This window comes from Phocoena phocoena, chromosome 19, assembly GCF_963924675.1.
Source record: "Phocoena phocoena chromosome 19, mPhoPho1.1, whole genome shotgun sequence".
NCBI lineage: Eukaryota > Metazoa > Chordata > Mammalia > Artiodactyla > Phocoenidae > Phocoena > Phocoena phocoena.
In genome coordinates, this window is record NC_089237.1 from 12361162 (window position 1) to 12384251 (window position 23090).

General features: G+C 56.5%; 2 protein-coding genes across 5 annotated transcripts in view; one reads left to right on the forward strand and one right to left on the reverse strand.

Moving 5' to 3' along the window:
• Window positions 1–649: 649 nt before the first annotated feature.
• On the forward strand, window positions 650–3794 carry SLC16A3 (solute carrier family 16 member 3). Its single transcript, XM_065897289.1, has 4 exons — window positions 650–890; window positions 1360–1503; window positions 1800–2564; window positions 3487–3794. The coding sequence occupies exons 1-4, from the start codon at window positions 668–670 to the stop codon at window positions 3738–3740; spliced, it is 1386 nt and encodes a 461-aa protein (XP_065753361.1). The 5' UTR covers window positions 650–667; the 3' UTR covers window positions 3741–3794.
• A 1165-nt stretch (window positions 3795–4959) lies between these two features.
• Window positions 4960–23090, reverse strand: part of CSNK1D (casein kinase 1 delta) — a 37474-nt gene continuing 19343 nt past the window's right edge. Inside the window, exons 3-10 of one of the 4 annotated variants that reach the window (XM_065897319.1) lie at window positions 18622–18770; window positions 18139–18367; window positions 17646–17816; window positions 17022–17170; window positions 14862–15033; window positions 14142–14281; window positions 11072–11136; window positions 7802–9937 (exon numbers count right to left, since the gene is read on the reverse strand). In XM_065897319.1, coding sequence (XP_065753391.1) covers window positions 11104–11136; window positions 14142–14281; window positions 14862–15033; window positions 17022–17170; window positions 17646–17816; window positions 18139–18367; window positions 18622–18770 — 1043 coding nt within the window. In that variant the 3' untranslated portion in view covers window positions 7802–9937; window positions 11072–11103. Of the gene's footprint in view, window positions 5050–7801; window positions 9938–11071; window positions 11137–14141; window positions 14282–14861; window positions 15034–17021; window positions 17171–17645; window positions 17817–18138; window positions 18368–18621; window positions 18771–23090 lie in introns of those variants that run through there. The other 3 variants (XM_065897321.1, XM_065897317.1, XM_065897318.1) reach the window with 3 other exon arrangements.

Below are 23090 nucleotides of genomic sequence, written 5' to 3' on the forward strand. Positions count from 1 at the left end.
TCCCCACCACAGCACAGCCTGTGTGAGCCTCTTCTTCAGACTCTCACTTCTTGTGCAGTGCGATCAGAGTGGAAAGGATCGGGGAGCCCTGTCCCCCTGGGGGTGGGAGAGCAAGGCTGGCCACATCTAGATTGAGGTCTCAAGGGACTGCAGCCTAGATCGGGCCCCGGGTCCTCACCAGGGCTGGCTTCACTGCCCGAGGTGCTGGCTGCTAAAACCACACTGCTTCCCAACACAGGGTCAGGCAGGAGGCCAGAGCATGGCTGACTTCCCCACTGGGGTCTGCCCTCCTCAGGAGGTAACTTGAGACATGGCTGAGCCCAAAAAAGCCACTGCCCTTTAAAGCCAGCTGTATGGGAGCAGGCCAGGCCTGAGCAGGGGAGGGAGGAGGAGCTGCAGCTGCTGGTCACCCCAGACCTTCCTGCCCTGCACCCAGCACAGGTGAGGGTCAGAGGCAGGGCTCTCAGGTAACGTCGGGCACGTGGCCTGGGCCAGAGCTGAGCTCCTGCTGGGGGCTGAGGCCTGAAGGGAGGGGTGGCCGGCCTGGGTGCCAGCCCTCAGGTGCGTCTCTGTCCCCACACTGCAGGGCTGTAGCTGGGTGACTGCCTGACAACTGAGTCAGCCTGGCTTCCTCTTTCTCAGGGACGCAGAACCAGCCCTCCTGGCCATGGGAGGGGCAGTGGTCGAAGAGGGCCCGACGGGCATCAAGGCCCCAGATGGGGGCTGGGGCTGGGCCATCCTTTGGGGCTGTTTTGTCATCACAGGCTTCTCCTACGCCTTCCCCAAGGCGGTCAGCGTCTTCTTCAAAGAGCTCATACGAGAGTTTGGGATAGGATACAGTGACACAGCCTGGATCTCCTCCATCCTGTTGGCCATGCTGTACGGGACAGGTGAGGGGCCGTCATGCCAGGTGACTGCCTCTGGGAGTTCATCAAGTTCAGTTCTGGACAAAAAGGCCTGGGGGTCAGGGGTTGGGTAGCGCGCCCAGCGTCTTCAGCCCCGGTCCCCAGGGGCACCTGGTGGGAAGCCCTCGAGGATGCCGTGGTCTCCGGAGTGCAGACGAGCACAGGCCAAGGCTGTCTGGGACCCTGTCCAAAGGGCTGTGTCTGCACAGCTGTGCTGGATCCCGGAGCTGTTCTTGCTGCCTGCACAGACCAACCAGAAAAGACCCCTCTAATGGGGACCGTTCCTTGTGAGCCATGCTTTGCTTAAAAGACGGGCGAGCGTGACCTGCACGCTGGGCACCTGGTGCCCCTGTGTATCCTGAGCCAGGGGCAAGGGGGCATCAGGGAAGGGCAGGTCTCTCTGGGCATGGAGAGCCTCGGTCCCGCCCCTCAGCTGCTGTCCCCCATCCTCCAGGCCCGCTCTGCAGCGTGTGTGTGAATCGCTTTGGCTGCCGGCCCGTCATGTTCACAGGTGGCCTCTTGGCGTCCCTGGGCATGGTGTCTGCATCCTTCTGTGGAAGCATCATCCAGCTCTACTTCACCACTGGGGTCATTACCGGTGAGTGAGCCCCGCCAGAAGTGGGGCAGCCGGGTGGCGATGGCTCATGTTGATGGAAGAGAAAGGACCTCCCAGGGGTGGGCAGCTGTGGGGTGTACCCACCCAGAGCCATCCCGTCCCTCGTTCCCCGTCTGTCTCTCCCGGGCACGTGGGTTGGCAACAGGGGCTCTGAACACACGCCGAGTCTCCTCATGTCGACGCCTGTCAGACCCACAAATAGAATCGTTCAGGCGGGAGCCCGTGCTGGGGAGAACTGGGGCTGGGCCACCTGCGCTCACCCGCCCATTCCCCTCCAGGCTTGGGTTTGGCCCTCAACTTCCAGCCCTCACTCATCATGCTCAACCGCTACTTCAACAAGCGGCGTCCCATGGCCAACGGGCTGGCGGCAGCGGGCAGCCCGGTGTTCCTGTGCGCCCTGTCCCCGCTGGGGCAGGTGCTGCAGGACCACTATGGCTGGCGGGGCGGCTTCCTCATCCTGGGCGGCCTGCTGCTCAACTGCTGCGTGTGTGCTGCACTCATGCGGCCCCTGGAGGCGCCCCGGCTGGGTTCAGGTTCGGGGCCCGGGCCCCAGCGGCCATCCCGGCGGCTCCTGGACCTGAGTGTCTTCAGGGACCGCGGCTTTGTCATCTATGCCCTGGCCGCCTCCATCATGGTGCTGGGGCTCTTTGTGCCGCCCGTGTTTGTGGTGAGCTACGCCAAGGACCTGGGTGTGCCCGACACCCAGGCGGCCTTCCTGCTCACCATCCTGGGCTTCATCGACATCTTCGCGAGGCCCACCGCCGGCTTCATCACAGGGCTCAAGAAGGTGCGGCCCTACTCTGTGTACCTCTTCAGCTTTGCCATGTTCTTCAACGGCTTCACCGACCTCACGGGATCTACAGCCAGTGACTACGGTGGCCTGGTGGTCTTCTGCATCTTCTTCGGCATCTCCTACGGCATGGTGGGGGCCCTGCAGTTCGAGGTACTCATGGCCATCGTGGGCACCCAGAAGTTCTCCAGTGCCATTGGCCTCGTGCTGCTGCTGGAGGCCATAGCTGTGCTCATTGGGCCCCCGTCGGGAGGTGAGTGCTGGGGGCAGGGTGGGGAGCGAAGTACCTCCACTCCCTGAGGCCTGGCCAGGCCTCCGGGCAGTTCCCACACCTGCTCTTCCTGGGGACGGTACTCACCATGGGGGGATCTTAGCTGGAGGGACCCCCCCCTCCCTCACTGCTCTCAGCCTTGTCTAGCCAGGCCACCATGTACCTCAGCACATGGCCAGCCGGTGTCAGGAGAGAACATGGCCTCTCACGCACCCTGGGTCCCCCTCGGTTCACTGTGGGAGGAGGCCACGGGCTTGAGTTGTGGCCCAGGTGATGGCTCCAGGGTGGAGTGCTGGTCCTCCTTTCTGGCTGTCCCCACACGCCGGGGAGGCTCAGAGCTGAAGGTCGGGCCGGCTTCTGTTACGTTGGGCTTTTGCTTTATTTTTTGATAACTGAGAAAATAATGGTGTGCGATTAAAATGGTGTGGACGGTGGGAGCAGTGTGACCAAGTCCCCACCAAGCCTCTGCACCTGGGTTTGGGTCTCTCCAGCCAACCCTGTAGTCCCCCTACCTCCCACTTGGCCTTGGGCCTCTGGCTCTTCCTGCCTGGAGAGGTCTGGGGCGAGGGTGAGGAGGTACCTGAATCGTCACTGTCTCGGGGTCCCAGGGTCCTTCTGGGGCCCAGGTGGTTCCTATGAGGGCCGCCACAGTGACAGGCAGTGGGGCCAGATCCCTCCAGGTGCCTCCACCTGGCGGGGGATGAGGCCCCACCGGAGGCTCTGCTCCAAACCCTTGTCAAAGCCACTCTGCTTTAGCCTCTGAGTCTGCGCGGCCCGGGGGAAGGTGGTGGGGGTGAGGGTGGCTGCCTCAGGGGCCCTGGGCTGTTCCCGGCAGGGCACTGGTGACTGGGGGGATCCGGGGGAATCTTCAGCCCTGGGCTGACCCTGTCCCCCTGCACTGCAGGCAAGCTCCTGGATGCGACGCACGTGTACCAGTATGTGTTTGTCCTGGCGGGGGCTGAGGTGCTGGCCTCCTCCCTCGTGCTGGTGCTGGGCAACTTCTTATGCATTGGGAAGAGGCCCGAGGCGGCCACGGAGGAGGAGCATCACAAGCCCCCCGAGGACGTGAAGGTGGACTCTCGGGAGGTGGAGCAATTCCTGAAGACAGAGCCTGAGAAGAACGGGGAGCTCGTTCACACCCCAGAAACGAGCGTCTGAGCTGGGGGAGGCCAGCAGGGGTGGCAGGGAACTGGACAGGAACCATCAATGCTCGTATTTATTTCACAAACAGGACTAGCTTGGGCGGGGCCGTTGGCTCCACGCCGGCCGCCCGGGCAGCGGATCATCGCCCGATCAGTGTTTTTCAGGGGAGGTGGCAGGGTGGAAACGTGTCATTCCAAGGTGGATCTGTGGTGAAGCCAAGCCGTGAGGTTATGAGCGGTCTGCACCAGGGACCCCACCTGCTGACCCCAGGGAGCCCGGTGCCCACCGCTGGGCTCAAGGACCCAGAGACCCACGCTTTGGAGACAACACGATTTTAATCAGGGGGCGGGGGCGGGGACAGCTGCGGAGCGGGCACTGCCACGACAGGCCTCCCTGCGTGCCCGTGAGCACCCCATCCTGCCTGGTCTCCCCATGTGCCCCAGCCCACCCCTCTTTGAGCGTCCAGTGGACAAAGGTCCCTCCTTCACCTCTGAAGGTTTGAGATAAACCTGCATGTGGGAGGCACCATCTCAGAAGGAATATCTTCCAGGAGCTGCAGGAGTTTTGCTCTACGTAGGGGCAGTATTCTAACTGTTCACCCCAAATCTCACTTTCTCAACAAATAGCCTGGTTATTTTTACAAAGTGGTTCTGGTCCTTGTCAGCCATGTCGGCCTTCTAAGCACTGCTGGTTCTGGACCCTGCCCTGATGGACCCCAAACGGCTCAGAGTGTTCACACAGCACCCTGGTGGCTGGCAGGGAAGGGGCCACGCTGCAGGGGTGGGTCCACTGAAGCTGAGATATACGTGTGGTTTCTGTTCACTGGTGTGTGTTTAAAGAAAATGATCTGCCTTTTTTTGCGGTACGCGGGCCTCTCACTGCCGCGGCCTCCCCCATCGCGGAGCACAGGCTCCGGATGCGCAGGCTCAGCGGCCATGGCTCACGAGCCCAGCCGCTCTGCAGCATGTAGGATCCTCCCAGACCGGGGCACGAACCCGCGTCCCCTGTACCAGCAGGCAGACTCCCAACCACTGCGCCACCAGGGAAGCCCCTGCCTTTTGTTTATTCGCCCCTCAGTCACCGCATGTGGTCAGCGCCCTGGGCTGGTATCTGCTCCCCATCCTCCTTGAACAGCCCCACTCAGCCTCACCCCGGGTACTTCACACCCACCTGCCCTTGTGGCCAGTGGCGGCCTGTGTGGCTGGGAGCCCGGTCAGAGGCCGCTGGGGCCGCCTCAGTAGGTGGTGCGTCGAGGGCGCTGGGGACGGCAGCAGGCACCCTGGCGGGCCGCGTACAGCCGGAGAGATGCCACGTCCCTGCTTCTCTGCAACGAAAAGCAAGCGAGAGCTCACATCTTGGGTCCACTCCAGAGATGTCGCCCTGAAAGGGCTGCTGTCTCCCTCCTCCATCTGTCCCTTGAGCTCTATGAGGGAGCCAGGCACCTGCCCATAGTCCCCTGCCCCGTCTGTCATCCTTTCTGTCCTTCCTTCCCCTCTGCCAGGGGCTTGGGCTGTGGGCAGTGCTAGCAGTCACAGGGGTCAAGTGGTAGCCCTGCATCCGCTGACCTCACCCTGTAATAAGGTGGGCCAGGCAGGGCCCCCAGGCCAGTCCCTGGGCAAAGCTGAGCCATAAGCGCCCCACTTGTTAGGTCTTAAAGGGCGAGCCCCACCTGTGGTCTCTGCAACCACCTACCTGAGCTGGAGGGAGGCAGGGAAAAGGATGCAAGTGGGCAGCCCTTCCCCCAGCCACCTCCCAGCCCTCATCACACCGCCCCCTTCTCTCCTGATGTGAGCTTGGCCTGGCTGTCGCCAGTCATTCAGTTACCCTGGGTCTCCTGGAACCAGCTGTGGTGGTGACCAGGGCCTCAGTATCCCGTGCTAGTACCCCCTCACTCTCACCCAAAGCTGCCTCATGCATCCCCCCTCCCTACTCGAGGACTGGCGACTCTCTACACGCATGCTCTGGGGACACTGTTCAGTGATTCTGAGATGGTCAACGTGTGGGAGTTGCTCCGCTGGGGGTGGGACCCACAGCTGGTCTGGGGCCGGACCCATGCACCCCAGGGTGGACCTGAGGCCCCATGCCCGCACAGCAGCGACACCAGCTGGTTAAAGCATCCAGGGGCTCTGCCAAGATTGGAGACTGATCCGCAGGGGCCCTGGGGGAGAAGGTGACCAGACCATCTTGACTGCCTAGTTTTCTGGTTCCAGATGTTTCCAATTGTGCCCAAGACACAGAGAAAAAAAACCTCCTGTCCTCAAAGTTGTGGCTGCCAAGAGCCCTAAGAGCAGTTGATGACAGTTGTCATCAGTGCTCTGGCGTGGATGGGGCTGCCCCTAACCCTCTAGACGTCCCACTAAAGAAGACTCACACCCAGCATCCTGTGAAGACCCAGATGCCCGTGCTGAGCCCACTCTCATGGGCCCTTGAGCACCTCCTTGGAGGACACATACATAATCAGCCTAAATTGGGGGGTGGGGGGGTGGGGTACACGACCCAGGCACCCTGGGCTGCTACGCCCACCCTGGCCAGACCTCGGGGCACCCTGTGCGGAGAACACCTCAGGACACGTGTGCAGGCCCCACGCTAGGAGAGCCTGGCAGGAGGGCAGACCCCACCGTCAGTGGTCCTGCCAATGGCAGTCTGGAAGGCAGCCGCCTAGACCTGCAGGGCCCCCTCATGGTTCCCTAAAGGACACTCCCCTGTAACCCTAAACACCCTTACAGGTAATAACGCCAAGAGGTGTGCTGCTTCCAGAGCTCCCAGCAGATGGAGGCGGGGCCGGGGGCAGGGCAGGCAGTGGGAAGGGCAGGAGGGGTCTCCTCCCCCAACACAGGGGTTTCCAGGAGGGGATCCAAGCACCACTCTCAGTGATGATGGGGCCTGGGGGAGGGTGGGAGGTGGAGGCATGGGCCCGGAGCTTGCTCTCCTGAGCATGGAGCCTGCCACGCGGGTCAGGGGGTGAAGCTCTCTGTGTCAGGCAGACAGAGGTGGCAAGGGGGCTGGGGAGCAGGACAAGCAGGCTCTGAGCAAAAGATGACAGGGTCCCTGTCCTGCCTGTGGTCCACCCCCTGGCAGGAAAACAAGAGGTGGCTCAGGGCTTGCCTCGTCACCATTTCAGCTGGGTCCAAATGTCAGCAGGCTGGGGTGGGGAACCCGCCAAGAAGAGCTCAGGCCCTTTTGGAACCTCAGGGACCACTAGCATAGCCATGGTGGCTTAGGAGCAAAAGCAAGCTAGCAGCAGGTGGGAGATCCACCTGCCCCACCTGTTCCCCATGCATGTGGGTGGGGCCGCCAAGCTTTCCCTGCAACGCACGCAAGGCCAGCATGCTCAGCCCCAGGACAAGTGGGTGTGGACCAGGAAGTGGCTGATTACTACATATCCGTGGGAGCACATCTGTGGTCCCAGTTCAAGAAGGACGGACCTTCCCACCCGGCCAGCCCTGCAAGTCACCGTGGGCAGGAGAGCCTGCTGGGGACCATGCTTTCTCACTCAGCGCCATCTGGAGCTCCCAGGGGTAGGAACTTCTTAGGCTCCAACAACTCCAGGGGGAGAGAGAAGCGGAGGCCATGAGCCCAACAGATGGATGGATGATGTACCCTTGCAGACGCTGCCTTGATTAGAAAGGACAACACCCGGGGCATGGGGCATGCAAGGTGGTGTTCTCACTGGGATGGCGACTGCCAGGTCCAAGCCCCTGCGTCCCAGCAGGGGCCCACTAGCAGCCACTTCGAGCACCCACCACGGGCAGCAGGAACATGGCTATGTGTCAGCTACCGTGCTCTTCACTCCCCAGAAAACCCAAAGTGGGTGGAAGCACTTCCTTCCCATAAAGGTGGTTAAGGCAGGGGACTGGTAAGTGCACACGGCCTGCACCGGCGATAACTCAGCCACATCCATGCCACGTCCCACAGGCTCATTCCACCTACTCCTGAGCAGCTCACAAAGTACACCAACAGGCTTCAAAAGGACAGACACGAATGCCCAGTCTCAGAAAATTAGTTTCAAATAGTTAATCTAAACAAATCAAAACTCAAACTGATGAAATAAAGACCACATGGCAGGGGCAGGGAATAAAGGTAGAAGTCGTCATGAATTTATTATTTACACGGTAGTTAAGGACACAAATACAGTGGTCATACAAAAGCGCAGTTCAGAGACTTGGCAACGGATACACAGGTTGATACAGACATTCCAACTATGTTTCCTGCAAGTCAGGATGGGGAGTTAAATAAGGGGGGGACACAACTGTCCACAACCACACTGCTGAGGACTCGGGGTCAGAGTCCACTTCTCAAATGCCATCTGGCAATTTCAGGTGGAAACCTGGATGCAGAATGTTGGGGCTGCGGCTGCTAACACCTTGCTGGGAAGGGGAAGCCCACCTCTGCAGAAGGCACTGGGCCACAATGAAAGCCCCCAACTCGCTCTGACCCACGCGAGCCCCCTCTGCACTCCCAGAAACACAGCCTGACCTGGCCAAGTGTCCACACCCCAAAACACTTACAGAGTAGCCAGCTCAGGAATCAGAAAGAAGTAAACAGCTGCATTCTGTGCCATCAACAGCAGTCAGGGCGTCCTAGGACCAGCATCCCCGTGCTGGGACTTTGGGGGCAGGAAGGGAAAACACAGACGTGGACACCTTTTAGGTGCCTATCTTCCTACGAGTGTCCCAGTTTCCAAACAGAACACACTGCAGGGGGATGATGCGAAGAAATGTGAAAGTACCTATGAACATATATATTGCACCTCGTTTCCAGAGACGGGGGCTCCTGTCTACCGGCCACCATTACTACCTGGTGCCTCTGCTACTGCAAAGTGAGGGACAGCGTCTTAGGAAACCACCTGGAGCTGGGCTGCCACAGAAGGTCTTTCTGGGGAGATTCAGCCCTGCTCTGACTCTTGGCCTCTGTGGGGTCACTATGTCCCAGGGAAAGTCACAAAAGCGGGTGACCCTTCACCCTCCTGGACAATCAGGTCATCAGAGTCACCTGCTTCTTGGCACTTCAGAGTGGATTTCCTTGGGCTCGCTGGCCTTTCTGAGCAACGCTGGCACCCAGGGCAGATACCACGGCCCTTGGTTTTGAGCACATAGATATTAACACAGATTAAGGGCCAATCTGCACTGGTAATATTGACAGCCTACTTAGAAAATCTCCCAGATTCAAAAGCATTGAGGCAACCACCACCAAAATAATCACACACGACTCCACGGAGGGGCCCAAGTCTCTGTTTGAAATCCTCTCCCGAGGGATCAGCGACACGACGCGAAGCCACAGCTTCTGCAGTCTTCAGGCTCAGCTTCCTTCTCGCTGCGTCTGGGAAGGTCAGATCGGTGGGCTGCTCTGTGGGGAAGCACCCGCTGCGCCCACGCGTGTAGCCAGCACTTTCTAACTGCTCTGATGATTCAAGAATCCCAGCGGGTCTGCAGTGAGCAGGCATTTCAGTTTACAGTGGGGAAAGGAGCATGACAGCCAAAACCAGGTAAATGAGGTCACGAGACACACGGCACACACGGACACACACGTTACTTACACACGCGTATACACGTGATAGAATTTCTGATGAGAAAATCCCTTTTCCACAGTGACCACACAACAAACCACGAGACGCAGACCACGGAAACCCACGTGCTCTGCTCCCTGCCTCACTCCTTCTACACGAACTCCACATCAGTGCCTGCTTTAGAATTCTTTAAAGTCAGCATCTTCAAGACCGCAAAAACAGACATGAAAGAAACAATAAAGACAGATTTCTTCACACAGATTTAAGCCAATAATTTTTAGCAAAATGATACAAAACTGTCTTAACCAAGTAGAAGATCGGTAGTTACAGTAGACTCGGCAGGGACATGGGTGCGCCACCACGGAGGGGACTGAAAGGCTCTTGAATGGGAGTTGGATTCTCTCTGCAACCATCTCACTGCTTTCGTCCCAGCCCCGCTAGAACCAAGTTCATGGGGGCTCAGTGCAGCCCCTGGCGATGGCAGCGCTTGGAGTCTGTCCGGCTGGGTTTGTGTTTTGTTTCCCCCATGGGCGTCGCTGGGTGGGTGGCCTGGAGAGGTCCCGGTGTTAACATTTCGGTTCTAGACCGGGGGCGTGTCACTAGTAACAGAGTAGATCAGCCATGCATTGTCTGCCCTCAGCAAAAAGGAGAGTTCTCATCGGTGCACGACAGACTGCAGACCACTGGACGCCACCCGACCGGGAATCTGTCGGAGCCAAAGCACAGGAGAAGGTCAGCGTGAGGCCAGAGGAACGGAGCCGGTTGGCCTTGGGCAGAAAACACCAGTGACAGTGCCCTGGTGGGGAGGGGGCAGATGCCGCCTAGCCCCTCTGGACACGCGCACCCCCAGCTGCTCTGGAAGGTCCCTCGAGTCCAGGATACGTGCAGCAGAAAGAGTGACAGGAAGATGGGGAAGGAAGAGCCATGCAGGCAAGGAGGCTGTGGGGCCGTGAGCTCATGATCAGTCAGACCAGAGTCCAAGCGGGCAAGAGATGCTTGCTCCCAGCCCCCCTTCCTGGAAAGTAGCCTGGTGTTCCAAAAACAGGGACCAGGCCCCAAGCGGGCACTGGGACTCCACATGGGGCAAGACGTGAAAAGCATTTCCCATCAAGATGTCCCCAAGAGTGCAGTCACGTTACAACTGCAGCTGGTCTCCCACCGCAGCGCCAAGTGGACAGAAGCTGCAAGCCCTCAGCCGGGAGGAGCCACAAGAGTTGCCACCAAGAGGGGAGCCTGGCTTGGATGCCCAGCCATGCACCAACGGCAGGGAGCGGGTGGCTGTGGCTGATGGGTGAATACAGACGAGAGCGTGGTGGACAAGATGCTAGGCAGAGACCAAGTTCAAAAAGAAAAACAAACGAGGAGGACAGAAATTAGTGCTAAAGGAAGAGAGATGACAAAGCCGGGACAGCAGGGACCATCAGGAGTGTCTCACGCAGCAAGAGTGCAAGAGCCCCTGCCAAGCGCGGCCCCCACAGCCAGCATGACACGACACACGTCCAGCGACCGACCTGGAACCACGCGGCCCCGAACCTTCTGAGGCCCCTGGGGCCACTGGAGCCAAGACTGGGCTCCTGCTCCCCACGCCGGCTCCCAATTGGAGACCACAGCAAAGGCCAAAGGCCAACAGACAGGATTCTGGGGTCACCCCAGACTGGACAGCCCACCACAGCTGCTCTAGAATCCACGTGAGGAGAGGACCTGGGCCAGGGGCCTTGCTCTACCTGGGGCACCTGGCATGCAAGCCCGACCCCCTGCGTGCTCCCTCAGGTCGGCGAGCGGGCGGCAGCTCCCACCCCGCCCGGCGCCTGCTGAGGAGCCCCACCGTGAGCACACTCACCCAGTGCTGCCTTCCGACGGGGAGACGTGCAGCTACTTGCCGTGATGTTCGAAAGGAATGCTATTCTGAGGTGGGGGGAAAAGACAGCTGTTGGTAAGGGTTACGCTGGCCGGACCAGCACGTGAGGCCCTCCTGTTTCCGCAAGCACTGCCTCGCCTTGCCTCAACCAGGTCCATGACCACTGGCCAGGGCCGCTCGAGGAGACCCAGGGACACAGGAGCTCAGTCTCGCCTCTTGAGAGTGGCCCCTGGACATGCAGCCGCTGCTGCTCCTTGAGGATGAATCTGTCAATGGGGCCAACAAGGGAGACCCTTCCCAACTCTCACGTAGTAAGAAAACTGGATGCCCAGACGGCAGCCCCTCCAACAGCTCTCGGGACCAGCAGCTCCCCAAGGCCTGTGCTTGGCAGGTGGAGAGGACACCACCTCCCTGTGACTAAAGGACTGGACACATTTCCTAACTGACACAAGGAAGAGGACACGGTTGTGGACTTTACTTGGGGCGCAGGAATTAAAACGAGTAAGCCTGAAGGAAAAACTGGCACCACGGACCAGCATCATGTTCTACCAACAGCACTGGATGGAGGAGGCCCTCCTCACAAAGAGAAACATGACAAACAGGTTCATCCACCAGGGGCCCTTCCGTCTTCACATTATTCCAGCTGGAGAGGCCAGATTCGCAGGCCGGGGTCAGGAATGTGGGGACTGTGGTCCCTGGAGAAGCATGTGGGGGTGAGGAGGAACGGCCAGGACAAGCAACACACATGTCACACCCTCCCACCTTCAGCTGGACAGGGTCGGCAGGGCCCTCCCCCAAGCAGGCGGGCAGCTCTGGGCACTTTTGTGCTGAGGATGAGCTACTCCTTTGCACTCGGTGCATTGGCACAGGACGCAACCTCTCCTCTTCGAGCGGCAAAGAGGAAGTGGGTAGGAAGCAGCCCCCGCCGGGCCACAGAGAGATGAGGGTCTGTGCACACGTGGTGCCGCCCCCTGGACTGGTGTGTCACTGCCCCTACCCGCATCGTATCTTTGCGGGGGAGGGCGATGAATGGAGGCCATAGAGTTGTAAAAGCTGGAGCAACTCTGACCACGCCCTTGGTGGACAAGAGCCTTTCAGAGTCTCTTAGGAAGAGCGCCTGGAGGATGACCAGAAAAAACCAAAGGACCGAGCTGTCCCCAGGATGGAGGCCACCGGGGACACGCCCTCAGGGGCTTTGTCCTCAACATGAAGATCCTAAGGAAACCCCCAGGGTGACTAGGGTGCTTCTTTTGGGAGAGGATACCCCCAAATCGAATCTCTTCAGAGACTCCCCGCAGTGTTCAGGCCCACATGACACTTCTTCGTATGGAAAGCAGAGAGAGAACCAGAGAACAAAGACACGTGATTGTGAGGACGGACCCTGGAGCTGCGTGTGGTCAACGCTCATGGGTCGGTGGCCTGAGGGGTGGACACAAGCCGGAGAAGAGGCTAGACTAGGACCCATAACTACCCGGCACCCTCAGAACCCTCTACCTCTGCCGTTTCCCTCAACGATCCTCAGAGCAAAAGACATTTTCTTGTGTTAAAAAAAAAAGTTAAGCCTGTCCCTTCCTTGGTCCTTGATGGCTGAGGTGTTCCAGGGCCCTCAGCCAGGCCCACTTGGCCAGGGGCAGCAAAACACCTCCGAGGACCTGCTCCCAGCTGCTGGCTCATATGTTCCAGGGCTCATGGAAGAAACGCGTTAAGCCCTTTCCGTGTCTTGTGGTCACAGAGGAGGGGTGTGGGGCCGGGAGCCCTAAGAGGCCCAATCTCATCACTCTGGCCAGACCCACTGAGCCCTACAGTTCAAACGACCTGCGTCTTCAGCCTTTTTGAGAGAAAATTACCATATGAGAACCCATTTCTAGTAGAATTACTAGTGAATTAGAAGCGTTTGATAAAAATACTATTTCACTTGATTAAAGAAAACTGGTCAGGAGCACTTTCTCTGCCTGGGCACACCTTGCTCCTCTGCCAGACCAGCTGGACACCACAGGACCGAGGTTCTGGGCAATTCTCACAGACCCTGTGCCCTCCTGATCAACGTGCTCAATCCACCACATTCAGCAACAAGCTACACCTACTGCCCAGCAAGCAAAGGGGGAGGGCAGGGCGCTAAATATAAACCTGAGGCATTGTGGTGAAGCAGACGGATACTGCCCCAGTACGTGGCCAGGACCTGGGCTTCGGCCATTCCTGAACTCACCACCTGCCCACCCAGCAGACGCCACCGGGTAGTGCCAGCCCCCACAGGACCCCTGCCCACCCCCACTGCCCACGGGAGGAGACCCTGAAAGCTAGTTGAGGAAAAACGTCCGCAAGCAGGTAAAGAGCTGCTCTGCTGAGGGAGGCGCGTCAGTGAGACAGAAAAACAGCAAGGAAAGCCAGACGGGGAAGACGACGTGGGTGGAGGAGGCCCCGGGGCCAGGCCCTGCACCTCTGAGCACACTCGCCTTGCCAGAGAGAAGACAAACGTCAGAAGGGGCATCAGAAGACAGGAACCCACAGCACGTCGCCAAGTGCTGGACATGACACTGCAGAGTGACCGCCAGCAATATGCCACGCCCCACCCCCCCGGGTTCTCTGCTGGGGGAGCACCTGACCAACGAGAACGAGGACGGAGTCCCAAAGGCTGGAGGTGCCCACGACAAACGGCGTGAGCAGGCTGGCGTTTCCAGTCTGCCCAGGGAAGACGGCCAAGCCTCCAAAGTTGGCTGGGGGCTGGGGGCCACACGGAGGGCAGCTGGAGAGAAAAGGTCCCGTGGCACATCCTAGCACAATTGCGGGGTGGGGCTGGGTGTAGAGCCCTTACCCCACAAAGCTGGTCACAGAGGCTCTCAACCAACGGGCCAAACTGCCAGGGGTACAACATTCCCCCAATGGTTAAAACACCCAAAAATGGGGAGAAAGGGAAGGCAGGAAAGAAGGAAAGCCTTCGAAACTATCATTCCACTCTGCTTGGAGCCCGTAAGACCAGACCAAACATGGAGAAGCCGGAGGCCTGCAGCGCCCAGCCTGGGTGAGATCAGGCGCCGGCCCGTGGGGCGCGTACCTGTGAGGTGGACATGCGGGAGGTATCTTGCCGGCCCGTGAGGTCGGATGAGGAGATGTTGACTGGGGCACCGCGGTGCAGCCGCATACTCACTTTCCGCTCCCTTTCCATGCCGGACACGGGCCTAGGAGAGGTGTTCGCTGGAGGAGAGGGAGACGGGCGAGTGTGAGGCCTCGGAATGTGGCCCCACGCTCCAGCACGGGGTCTCTCCTCGGGAACCACGTCTAACAAGGACCCTCGGCTGCCTCAGTGTCGGGCACAGGACAGGCTACTGTACCCTAAGACTAGGCCGGCACCACAGGCTCTGCTGATGCCCCAGGAGCGAAGCACCAGGTGTCCAGTGGGAGGGCAGCCGGGGCCTCTGCCTACAACGCTTGTCTCGACAGGCAAGAGGCTGGAGAGGTTTGTGGTGGTGGATGTCGTGCCATGAGAAGAACAAGAGGCAAAGCAACAGAGCTCACAGGGAACACAATCCTTCAAGAGGCCAACGTCTGGGAAACACATTCCCGAGGGCACTGTCCCAGGGCGCTCCCTGGCCTAACTTCGGAAATAAGAACTGATCAGAGTAAGGATGCACATGTCTTCACCCATCAGGCACTCCTGCCTAGACCCCACGAGGTCACACACTGGAGTGTTCAGAGCAAGTGACACTCAAAACAGAACCCCCACTGCCTGCAGAGCAGGGGCTGGGGTGCAAGCTGCAGCCCCAGGACCACTCACCAGTGTGTGAGGTAGGGGTGAGGGGGGTGGGAGGAGCCACCTCCTGTGTCCCCCTCAGCCGGCCCGAGGCCGTGGAAGGGAGGCCGCGTGTGGCTGGATTTCGGGAGTGTCTCAACCGCTCCTCTCGGTCCCGGCGCTCCCGCTCAGCATCGTCAGCCGCCCGGCTGGCTCCCTACAGAGGAAAGAGGGCGAGACCAGAACTGAACTGGGTTTGGTGAAAAACCACCTGAGGCATTTGGCTGCCACTCGAGAAAACACAGGGGCGTGTGGGACAGTCTGCCCACAAAGCCATCCACAGCCTCGCAGCAAGCCAGGCGCTCTTCCCTCTGGGTCCACGCATGGCCTGTCCCACAACCGTGGGAGAGCAGAACCAGGCTTCTCAGTCTCCTCTTCCCAGCACAGCAGAGGAAACCCCCACCCCATCTCCTCAGCACCCCCTCAGAACCCAGACACCAACGGCACCTGGCGGCCCTCTTCTCTGCAACCATTCACACGGGGATGGGAACCAGCCCAGGTCAGAGGTGGCCCAATGCGGCGACAGTTGGGGGAGTCCGCAAGGCAGGTGGGAGGGACAGCATTTGGTTGGCTGAGGGGTCCAACTGGAGCCCAGATGCCCGGGCCAGGCCCATGTCCTGTTGGTGCACTTGAAATAAGGAGGCCAGCAGCCAGGCTCATCCCGGGGGGCCATGCGGTGGGCACCGACTAAGCTAAGCTAGTTACTCCCAGAACAAATAGCTAGTTACACTTTCAGTGAACATCACACCAGAAACACGGGGACATTTGATTTTAAGTGGTAACGCTAAGATACCTGCCCTAGTAGAGGTCACATCCTAATTACCAGCGCTGTAAGGCAAGAGTCTGAAAACTGCAGCCCACGGGCCAAACGCAGCCACACCCGATCCTGCAAATACGGTTTTCTTGGCACAGTCACACCCACTCACTGCCGCACTGCTTGGGGAGCTCTCCAGTTACAACAGAGTTGAGTGGTCGCACCGCTGTGCTGACGGCAAAGGTAAAATTATTGACTGTCTGGTCCTTTACAGAAGATGTTTGCTGAGCGCCTCGGAGGGATGACAATGTTAGAACAAAGAACTTATTAAAGTGGCTCTGGCAGGAGGCCCACCCTGATGTCCAGACTCCAGGTAACCTGCGGCACCACTCCCAAAGGCTGTCCTTTGAAGGCCATCCTAACAGAGGGGCCTGGCACCAGGATGGCACGGGTGAGGTCCAGGGCAGGCTGGCTCTGCGGGCTGGCCCCCGCTCTGGGAGGCTGCAGCCCCCCACCCCTACCTGGTCCCTGTGTGAATACCCCTGCACCTGTAAGGCCATGGGACAAGGCTTCCTGTTTTGCACCCTCTGAAGAGGAGGTTCTGTTCCTCCATCAGATTTTGTCACCCTAGAAACCAGCCCATTTTTGTTTTAAGCTCATAGAACACATTTTTAATGAAAGAGAAAGTGGAAATCAAAAAAAAACTGGAATTCTGGCCGTAGTGTTGGAGATTAAACAAACTCACACGACAGATTCAGGGACAGGCGGCCTGTTTTAGAGAGGAAAACAAATTAAAGTTCAAGCCCCTCCACCCCCAGCCCCCACAGCATGCGTGCACACAACACAGGCTCACACTTTATGAACAAACTGGGTGACAAAGGAAATCAAATGTAAGTCTAGCTCATCACAAGGCCAAACGCAGACCTAACACACAGCGCCTCCCAGGCCACCCACCCCCTCGGAGGCCGGGCCTCGGCACAGCCTGGTAGGGGGAGGAGTAGGGAAGTCTTCACCCAACCCGGCGACAGCCACACCCCGTTGACAAGGAACTCACAAGCCAGAGCAGCCACAATGTCCTTAGGATGGATGATGATGATGATAAAATGACCTCAGCATCCTAAGTAAGAGCCTTGGTCTGGGCAGACCTGCACTGTGGACATACCTCAGGCCCAAGAACCCCACAGCCCCGTTGCAGCCTTGAGGTGCCTTCTTCACTTGCCAACAGGCATCTGGCTTCTCAGAACCCCGCGTGCCACCCCCATGTGGCAGCCATGCCTCCTGAAGCCCCACCCCGTGTAGCTCCCAGGAAGGGACGGCAGCAGCTAGCGGCCTTCTGCTGACCGGCATGCCCCTTCCACGCTGAGCAGTCAGTGAGCTGGGGGCGCACTTACGAATTTGAGCATGTTCCAGTCGAACACGTAGTCATAGGAGAAACCCTGGCGATGGAACAGGTTCCTGAAGAGCTGTCTCAGGTATGAGTAGTCAGGCTTATCGTCAAAACGCAAGGAACGGCAAAAATTCAGGTACGTGGCGAATTCAGCTGTAAAACACCATGAAACTCAGAGGTAACTGGCAGTACCCCTGACTGGGAGCCAGCATGGCGTCTGTCCACAAAACCCTTGACCACTCCCAGCCACCCAAACAGAGGGTGTGAAAGCTGGAATCTGAAACACCGAGCATGCTTTGAGGAAAGAGGCTGAGAAAACTGAGCACACAGAGCATAACAGAGTTTCATCTGAGGCATTTATCACAGGGGCAGTCCCACAAAAACAAAAGGAAAACTCCCTGAGTTTTACGGCTCAGGAAGGTAGAGGAGCGCCAGGGACAGAAGGCTGAGGCCAGTTAAAGGGCAGGCCACCTGCTCACTCTTCACCTCCCCAACCATGCAGGACATCAGTGGGGCCTTAGCACCCAGCCTCTGGGGGGCTTCCCTGGTCCCTTTCCCAGAGCCTCACAGGCCCCCATCCTCCCACAGAAACACAGGGTTGGCTTGCTGTCCACCTGAGGACACTCACAAGGGTAGCCTTTACACAACACCTCAATGGGAGTGGACATCTTCTTCTCACTGATCCTCTCATACTTCTGCCTCTTGGTAGCAGCCTTCAGGCCCTGCCAGGGCAGCGAGCCCAGGTTGAAGTACATGAGCACGTAGCCCAGAGACTCCAGGTCGTCCCTTCGAGATTGTTCTGGGGAGAGAGGACAGTGGGTCAAAGCGGCAAACACCCCGCTTCCTGGGGATGAACTCAGAGCCACAGGGAAGGACACCTGGATTCCTTGTTTCAGCACAAGTGCCCCTGCTGTGCTGTTCAGAGACGCACCACCACCTGTCAGGAGGCCCCAACACGTGCCTGTCTCCCCACGTCCCACAGGGTAAGGTCTCCAGGCCCGGACACCAGCCTCTGCTACAAATGTTTGACGCCAGCCTCCACACCCAACATGCTAACCACCCTCAGGGCCCCCAGGAGGCTGTAGGACAGCCGGGCCTGTGGCCGGGGCAGGAGGGCTCACCGATGCCGAGGTGTGTGTTGATGGAGGCATACCGCGCCGTCCCGGTGAGGTTCTTGTTCTCGCGGTAGGGGATGTGCTGGTGGGTGCGGGCGTCCCTGTACTTCTTGGCCAGCCCGAAGTCGATGATGTAGACCAGGTTGCCCTTCTTGCCTAGCCCCATGAGGAAGTTGTCCGGCTTCACGTCTCGGTGAATGAAGTTCTTCGAGTGAATGTACTCAATACGACTAATCTGCAGGTGGAGAAGCAAGGGTGAGAGGTTGAACCCCAGGCAGTAGCCTGGCGGAGGGAACCCGGGGAACTCAGGCCCACACGCAGATGCACCCTGCCCGCCAAGGGTCACTATCTTTCACAGAGTTAATGAGCTTCCATGTTCTCCCTGTGCACTAACAGCACAGCCCTGAAGGCCTCATCAGACTGATGAACCAAACCGAGCCTGTGCTGAGCATGCAGGCTGCCCTTCACTTGAGAAGAATGAAGTCTTACCATTTGGTCAGCAAGGAGCAGGACGGTTTTGAGACTGAACTTCCTAGAGCAAAAGTTGAAGAGGTCTTCCAGGCTGGGCCCCAACAGCTCCATCACCATGACGTTGTAGTCCCCCTCAGCCCCACACCACCGGATGGTGGGGATGCCCACTGCAAGAGAGCCCATGTCAGTCTGCCTCCCGTGCACCTGCACTGAGGGCACCTGTGCCCACGACGCCAGCAGAGGACTGGGCAGGAGCAGTCAGAAGTGACGTGTGGAGAGGGTGGGAGGCCAACTTCATGGAAGGGGTGGGACAAGGGGCTCGGGAGGAGGAGCTGTGCTCCCTCCCATACCCCCAGTCTTCCCGTAACTGACATCCTGCACCAGTGCGATGCTTAATTAGTGCTGATACACCGTCATTAACTAAGGTCCACACTATTCAGGTTTCCTCAGTTCTAACCTCATGCCTCCTGCTACTCCAGGACCTGTCTTGGACCCCACATGACATTTACTCACCACATCTCCTCCGGCTGCTCTTGGCCGGGATGGTCTCTCAGACTTTCCTGGTTTGAATGACCCCAATGGTTTGGAGGAGGGCTGGGCAGGGATGTGCAGACTGTCCCTCTGCTGGTTTGCCTGATTTTTTCTCGTTATTACTCTGGGCTTGGGGGAGGGAGACCACAGAGGGAAAGTGCCCTTCCCACCACATCCTGTCAGGGTCTGTGCTCTCAACACGACTCCTCACTGTGGCTGTGCCCTTGGTCACCTGGCTGAGGTGTGCCTGTCAGGTGTCTCTGCTGGGGAGTTCCTCTCTCTCCCCTTTCCATCCTGTTCTCTCTGCGGGGACGTCACCACGTGCAGACCACACTTAAGGGGGTTGTTTGGGCTCCCCCCGGAGGGCACAGCCATCTATATATATGACTTGGAATGCTTCCACACAGATTTGTCTCTTCTCCCCATTTACTTATTCGGTATTTTTTCCTATCAGTACGGACCCATGAGTATCTATTTTATACTTTGGTCTGTACTCCAACACTATGTCACTTATTCTGTTGCTCCAAGCATCCCAGCCTTCGTTGCTCCTCCGTGGCTCCTGTGGCCCTTTAACACCCCATCACTGCAGGCTCTGTTTGTTTTGAGCTGCCTTCCTTTCTGGCACTATAAGATCCTAAACAGTTTTAGTTTTGATATCAACTGGGCAACTTTTTATTTTAAAATACATTTGCACATTACATGAAAACAAATTTAACAAATCAATAGGTTATAAGGCATAATGTAACAAAAGCCTGTGGCCCACCACACAGACCAGGGACATTCCTAGTAATTGCATCTACTTTTACTCCCCTTTCCTCCCACACCTGCACCCCCCAGACAACAAATGCACAGGACTGTACCCCTTCCTTGTTTTTAGTAAAGTGAGAGTGTGAGCTATGAAATACTCCCCTTGGAGAGGACAGCACACTTCATCTATTCTTCCCTCATCTGTACTGTTTAGGGCTGCTTTCCCCATTATAAACAGTGCTGCTAAATACATTCTTATGTATGTCTGCTGGTGAAAATTCTCACATGTGAAATTCTTGTTCTTAGCTAGTTTCTCCAGGTATAGACCTAGAAACACAGGGTACAAATTATCTGACTATACAAGATAATGTCAAACTGCTTTCCAAAATAAATAACCCACTTTACAACCCCACCACAAATGAATGAGTTCCCGCTGGATGCAAGGTCTCGTCAGAACTCTTAATTTCTATCAGTCAAGTGGCAGATGTAAAATGGTGTCTCACTGAACTCTCAATTTGGATCTTTTTTCATTATTTATTGGCATTACATGTTTCCTCTTCTCTAAAATGTCTATGCATATCTTTGTCATTTTTTTTCTATCAGGGTGTTTTTTTCCTATTTATAGCAGTTCTTTTATAGATTCTGGATATTAAACTATTATCTTTTTTATGTGAGGAAAATACCTTTTCTCAGTTAATGACATGTTTTTTATTTTCTTTTGGAGTCTTTTGATGAGAAGAGATGCTAAATTTTAACAAACATGAATGTATCAATCTTTTCCTTTAAGAGTAATGTGTTTGGTATCTTACATAAGACACCCTTCCCGAACTCAGAGTCAGAAAGAGATGCTTATTATATTAAGAGTACTTCTACTTCCAGCCAAGATGAAGTAATGGGGACCCAATTTACCCTCACATCCACAATAACCAAGAAGAGAAAAGAGAACAAAGAACATACAGAAAGACATAGGTTTTCTAAGACGCTGAACATGAGGCAATGAATGACACTGACACCTGAGACACGATGAGACCAGACTCCCCAAGTCCTGCCTGAGAGTGTGAGCAGAGAAGCAAAAACTGAGCAGATGAAAGTAGCATCGTCTCATAACTAAGCTGAGGAAGAATTTGAGGAACATTAAAATACCCAGCACACAAGAGGGTAAAATTCAGTGTCTGGCATCCAAAGATTACCAGATATGCCAGGAAGCAGAAAACGTAATCCACATTGAGATCAACAGAAACTGAGTTAGAATCATTAGAGAAGGGCAATAAAAGTTACTATAAACTATAACTGTATTCCATGTCAAAAGAAGTTAAACAAAGGCACAACATGACAGAGATATAAAAGACCCAAATCGGGCTTCCCTGGTGGCACAGTGGTTGAGAGTCCGCCTGCCGATGCAGGGGACACAGGTTCGTGCCCCGGTCCGGGAAGATCCCACATGCCGCGGAGCGGCTGGGCCCGTGAGCCATGGCCGCTGAGCCTGCGCGTCCGGAGCCTGTGCTCCACGACGGGAGAGGCCACAACAGTGAGAGGCCCATGTACCGCAAAAAAAAAAAAAAAAAAAAAAAAAAAACCCAAATCTAGGGACTTCCCTGGCGGTCCAGTGGTTAACACTCCACGCTTCCAATGCAGGGGGTGTGGGTTTGATCCCTGGTCGGAGAACTAAAATTCTACATGCCGCGTGGTGCAGCCAAAAAAAAGAAAAGAAAAGACCCAAATTTAACTTTCAAAGATGAAAACTACAAAGTCTAAGAGGAAAACTACACTGGGTGTGTGATTAACAGCAGACCAGACACTGTAGGAGAAAAAACTCGTGAACTTGAAGGCACAGCAGTAGAAACTACTGGAAAAGCCAACACGAGCTTCAGAGCTGTGGGACAACATCAAGGTACCCGCCGTCTGTAACTGGGGGAGAGAGGGTAGGAGGGGGACAGAGGACACACTGAAAGAAAGAGCTGAGAAAAATGACCCACAGATTCAGGAAACTCAACAGGCCCCAAGCATAAGTACCATAAAGAACACAACATTGACATAGCTGACAGTCAAATCGCTCACTAGTGATAATAAGAACACCTTGAAAGCAGCCAGAGAAAAAAACATGTTAGAGCACAGTGGAGGAACATCTTCCAAGTGCTGAGAAAAGAACTGGCAATCTGCCAAAAAACACCTCAGCGGAGACAAAATGAAGACATTTTCAGATACAAAAAGTGTGACGAATCAATCACCAGCACTGTGACATATGTAAAATGATGTCCTTCAGGCAGGAGGCAAATGATGCCACATGGAAGTCTGGGCCTACAAAAAGGAATGAAGGGACTTCCCTGGTGGCACAGTGGTTAAGAGTCCGCCTGCCGATGCAGGGGACACGGGTTCGTGCCCCAGTCCAGGAGGATCCCACATGCCGCGGAGCGGCTGGGCCCGTGAGCCATGGCCGCTGAGCCTGCACGTCCGGAGCCTGTGTTCCGCAACGGGGAAGGCCACAATAGTGAGAGGCCCACGTACCGCAAAAAAAACAAAAACAAAAACAAAAACAAACAAACAAAAAAAAAACAATAAGAAAAAGGAATGAAGGGCTTCCCTGGTGGCGCAGTGGTTAAGAATCCACCTGCCAATGCAGGGGACACAGGTTCAGGCCCTGGTCCGGGAAGATCCCACATGCCGCGGGGCAACTAAGCCCGTGCACCACAACTACTGAGCCTGCGCTCTAGAGCCCGCGAGCCACAACTACTGAAGCCCCTGCGCCTAGAGCCCGAGCTTGGCAACAAGAGAAGCCACCGCAACGAGAAGCCTGCGCACTGCAACGAAGAGTAGCCCCTGCTCACCGCAACTAGACAAACCCTGTGCACAGCAACGAAGACCCAACACAGCCATAAATAAATAAAATAAATAAATTTAAAAAAAAAAAGAAAAAGGAATGAAAAGCAATGAAAATAACAACATAAGTACATAAAAAATTATTTCAATTTAAAAGATATGACTGTTTAAACAAAAATAACAATGCACTGCAATATTTACAACATGTAAATATAAACACATGACACCATCACGCAGGCAAGGCAGGTGGGCAGGTGGAAGCCCACAAGGTCAGGTTCCTCTGCATCCTGCTAAAGAGATGATAGACCCTAACCCAACCACTAAAGTAACAACACAGAGATAGTGACAGAATTCAACAAAGGAGATCATCACAAGAAAAATCATTAAGAAAT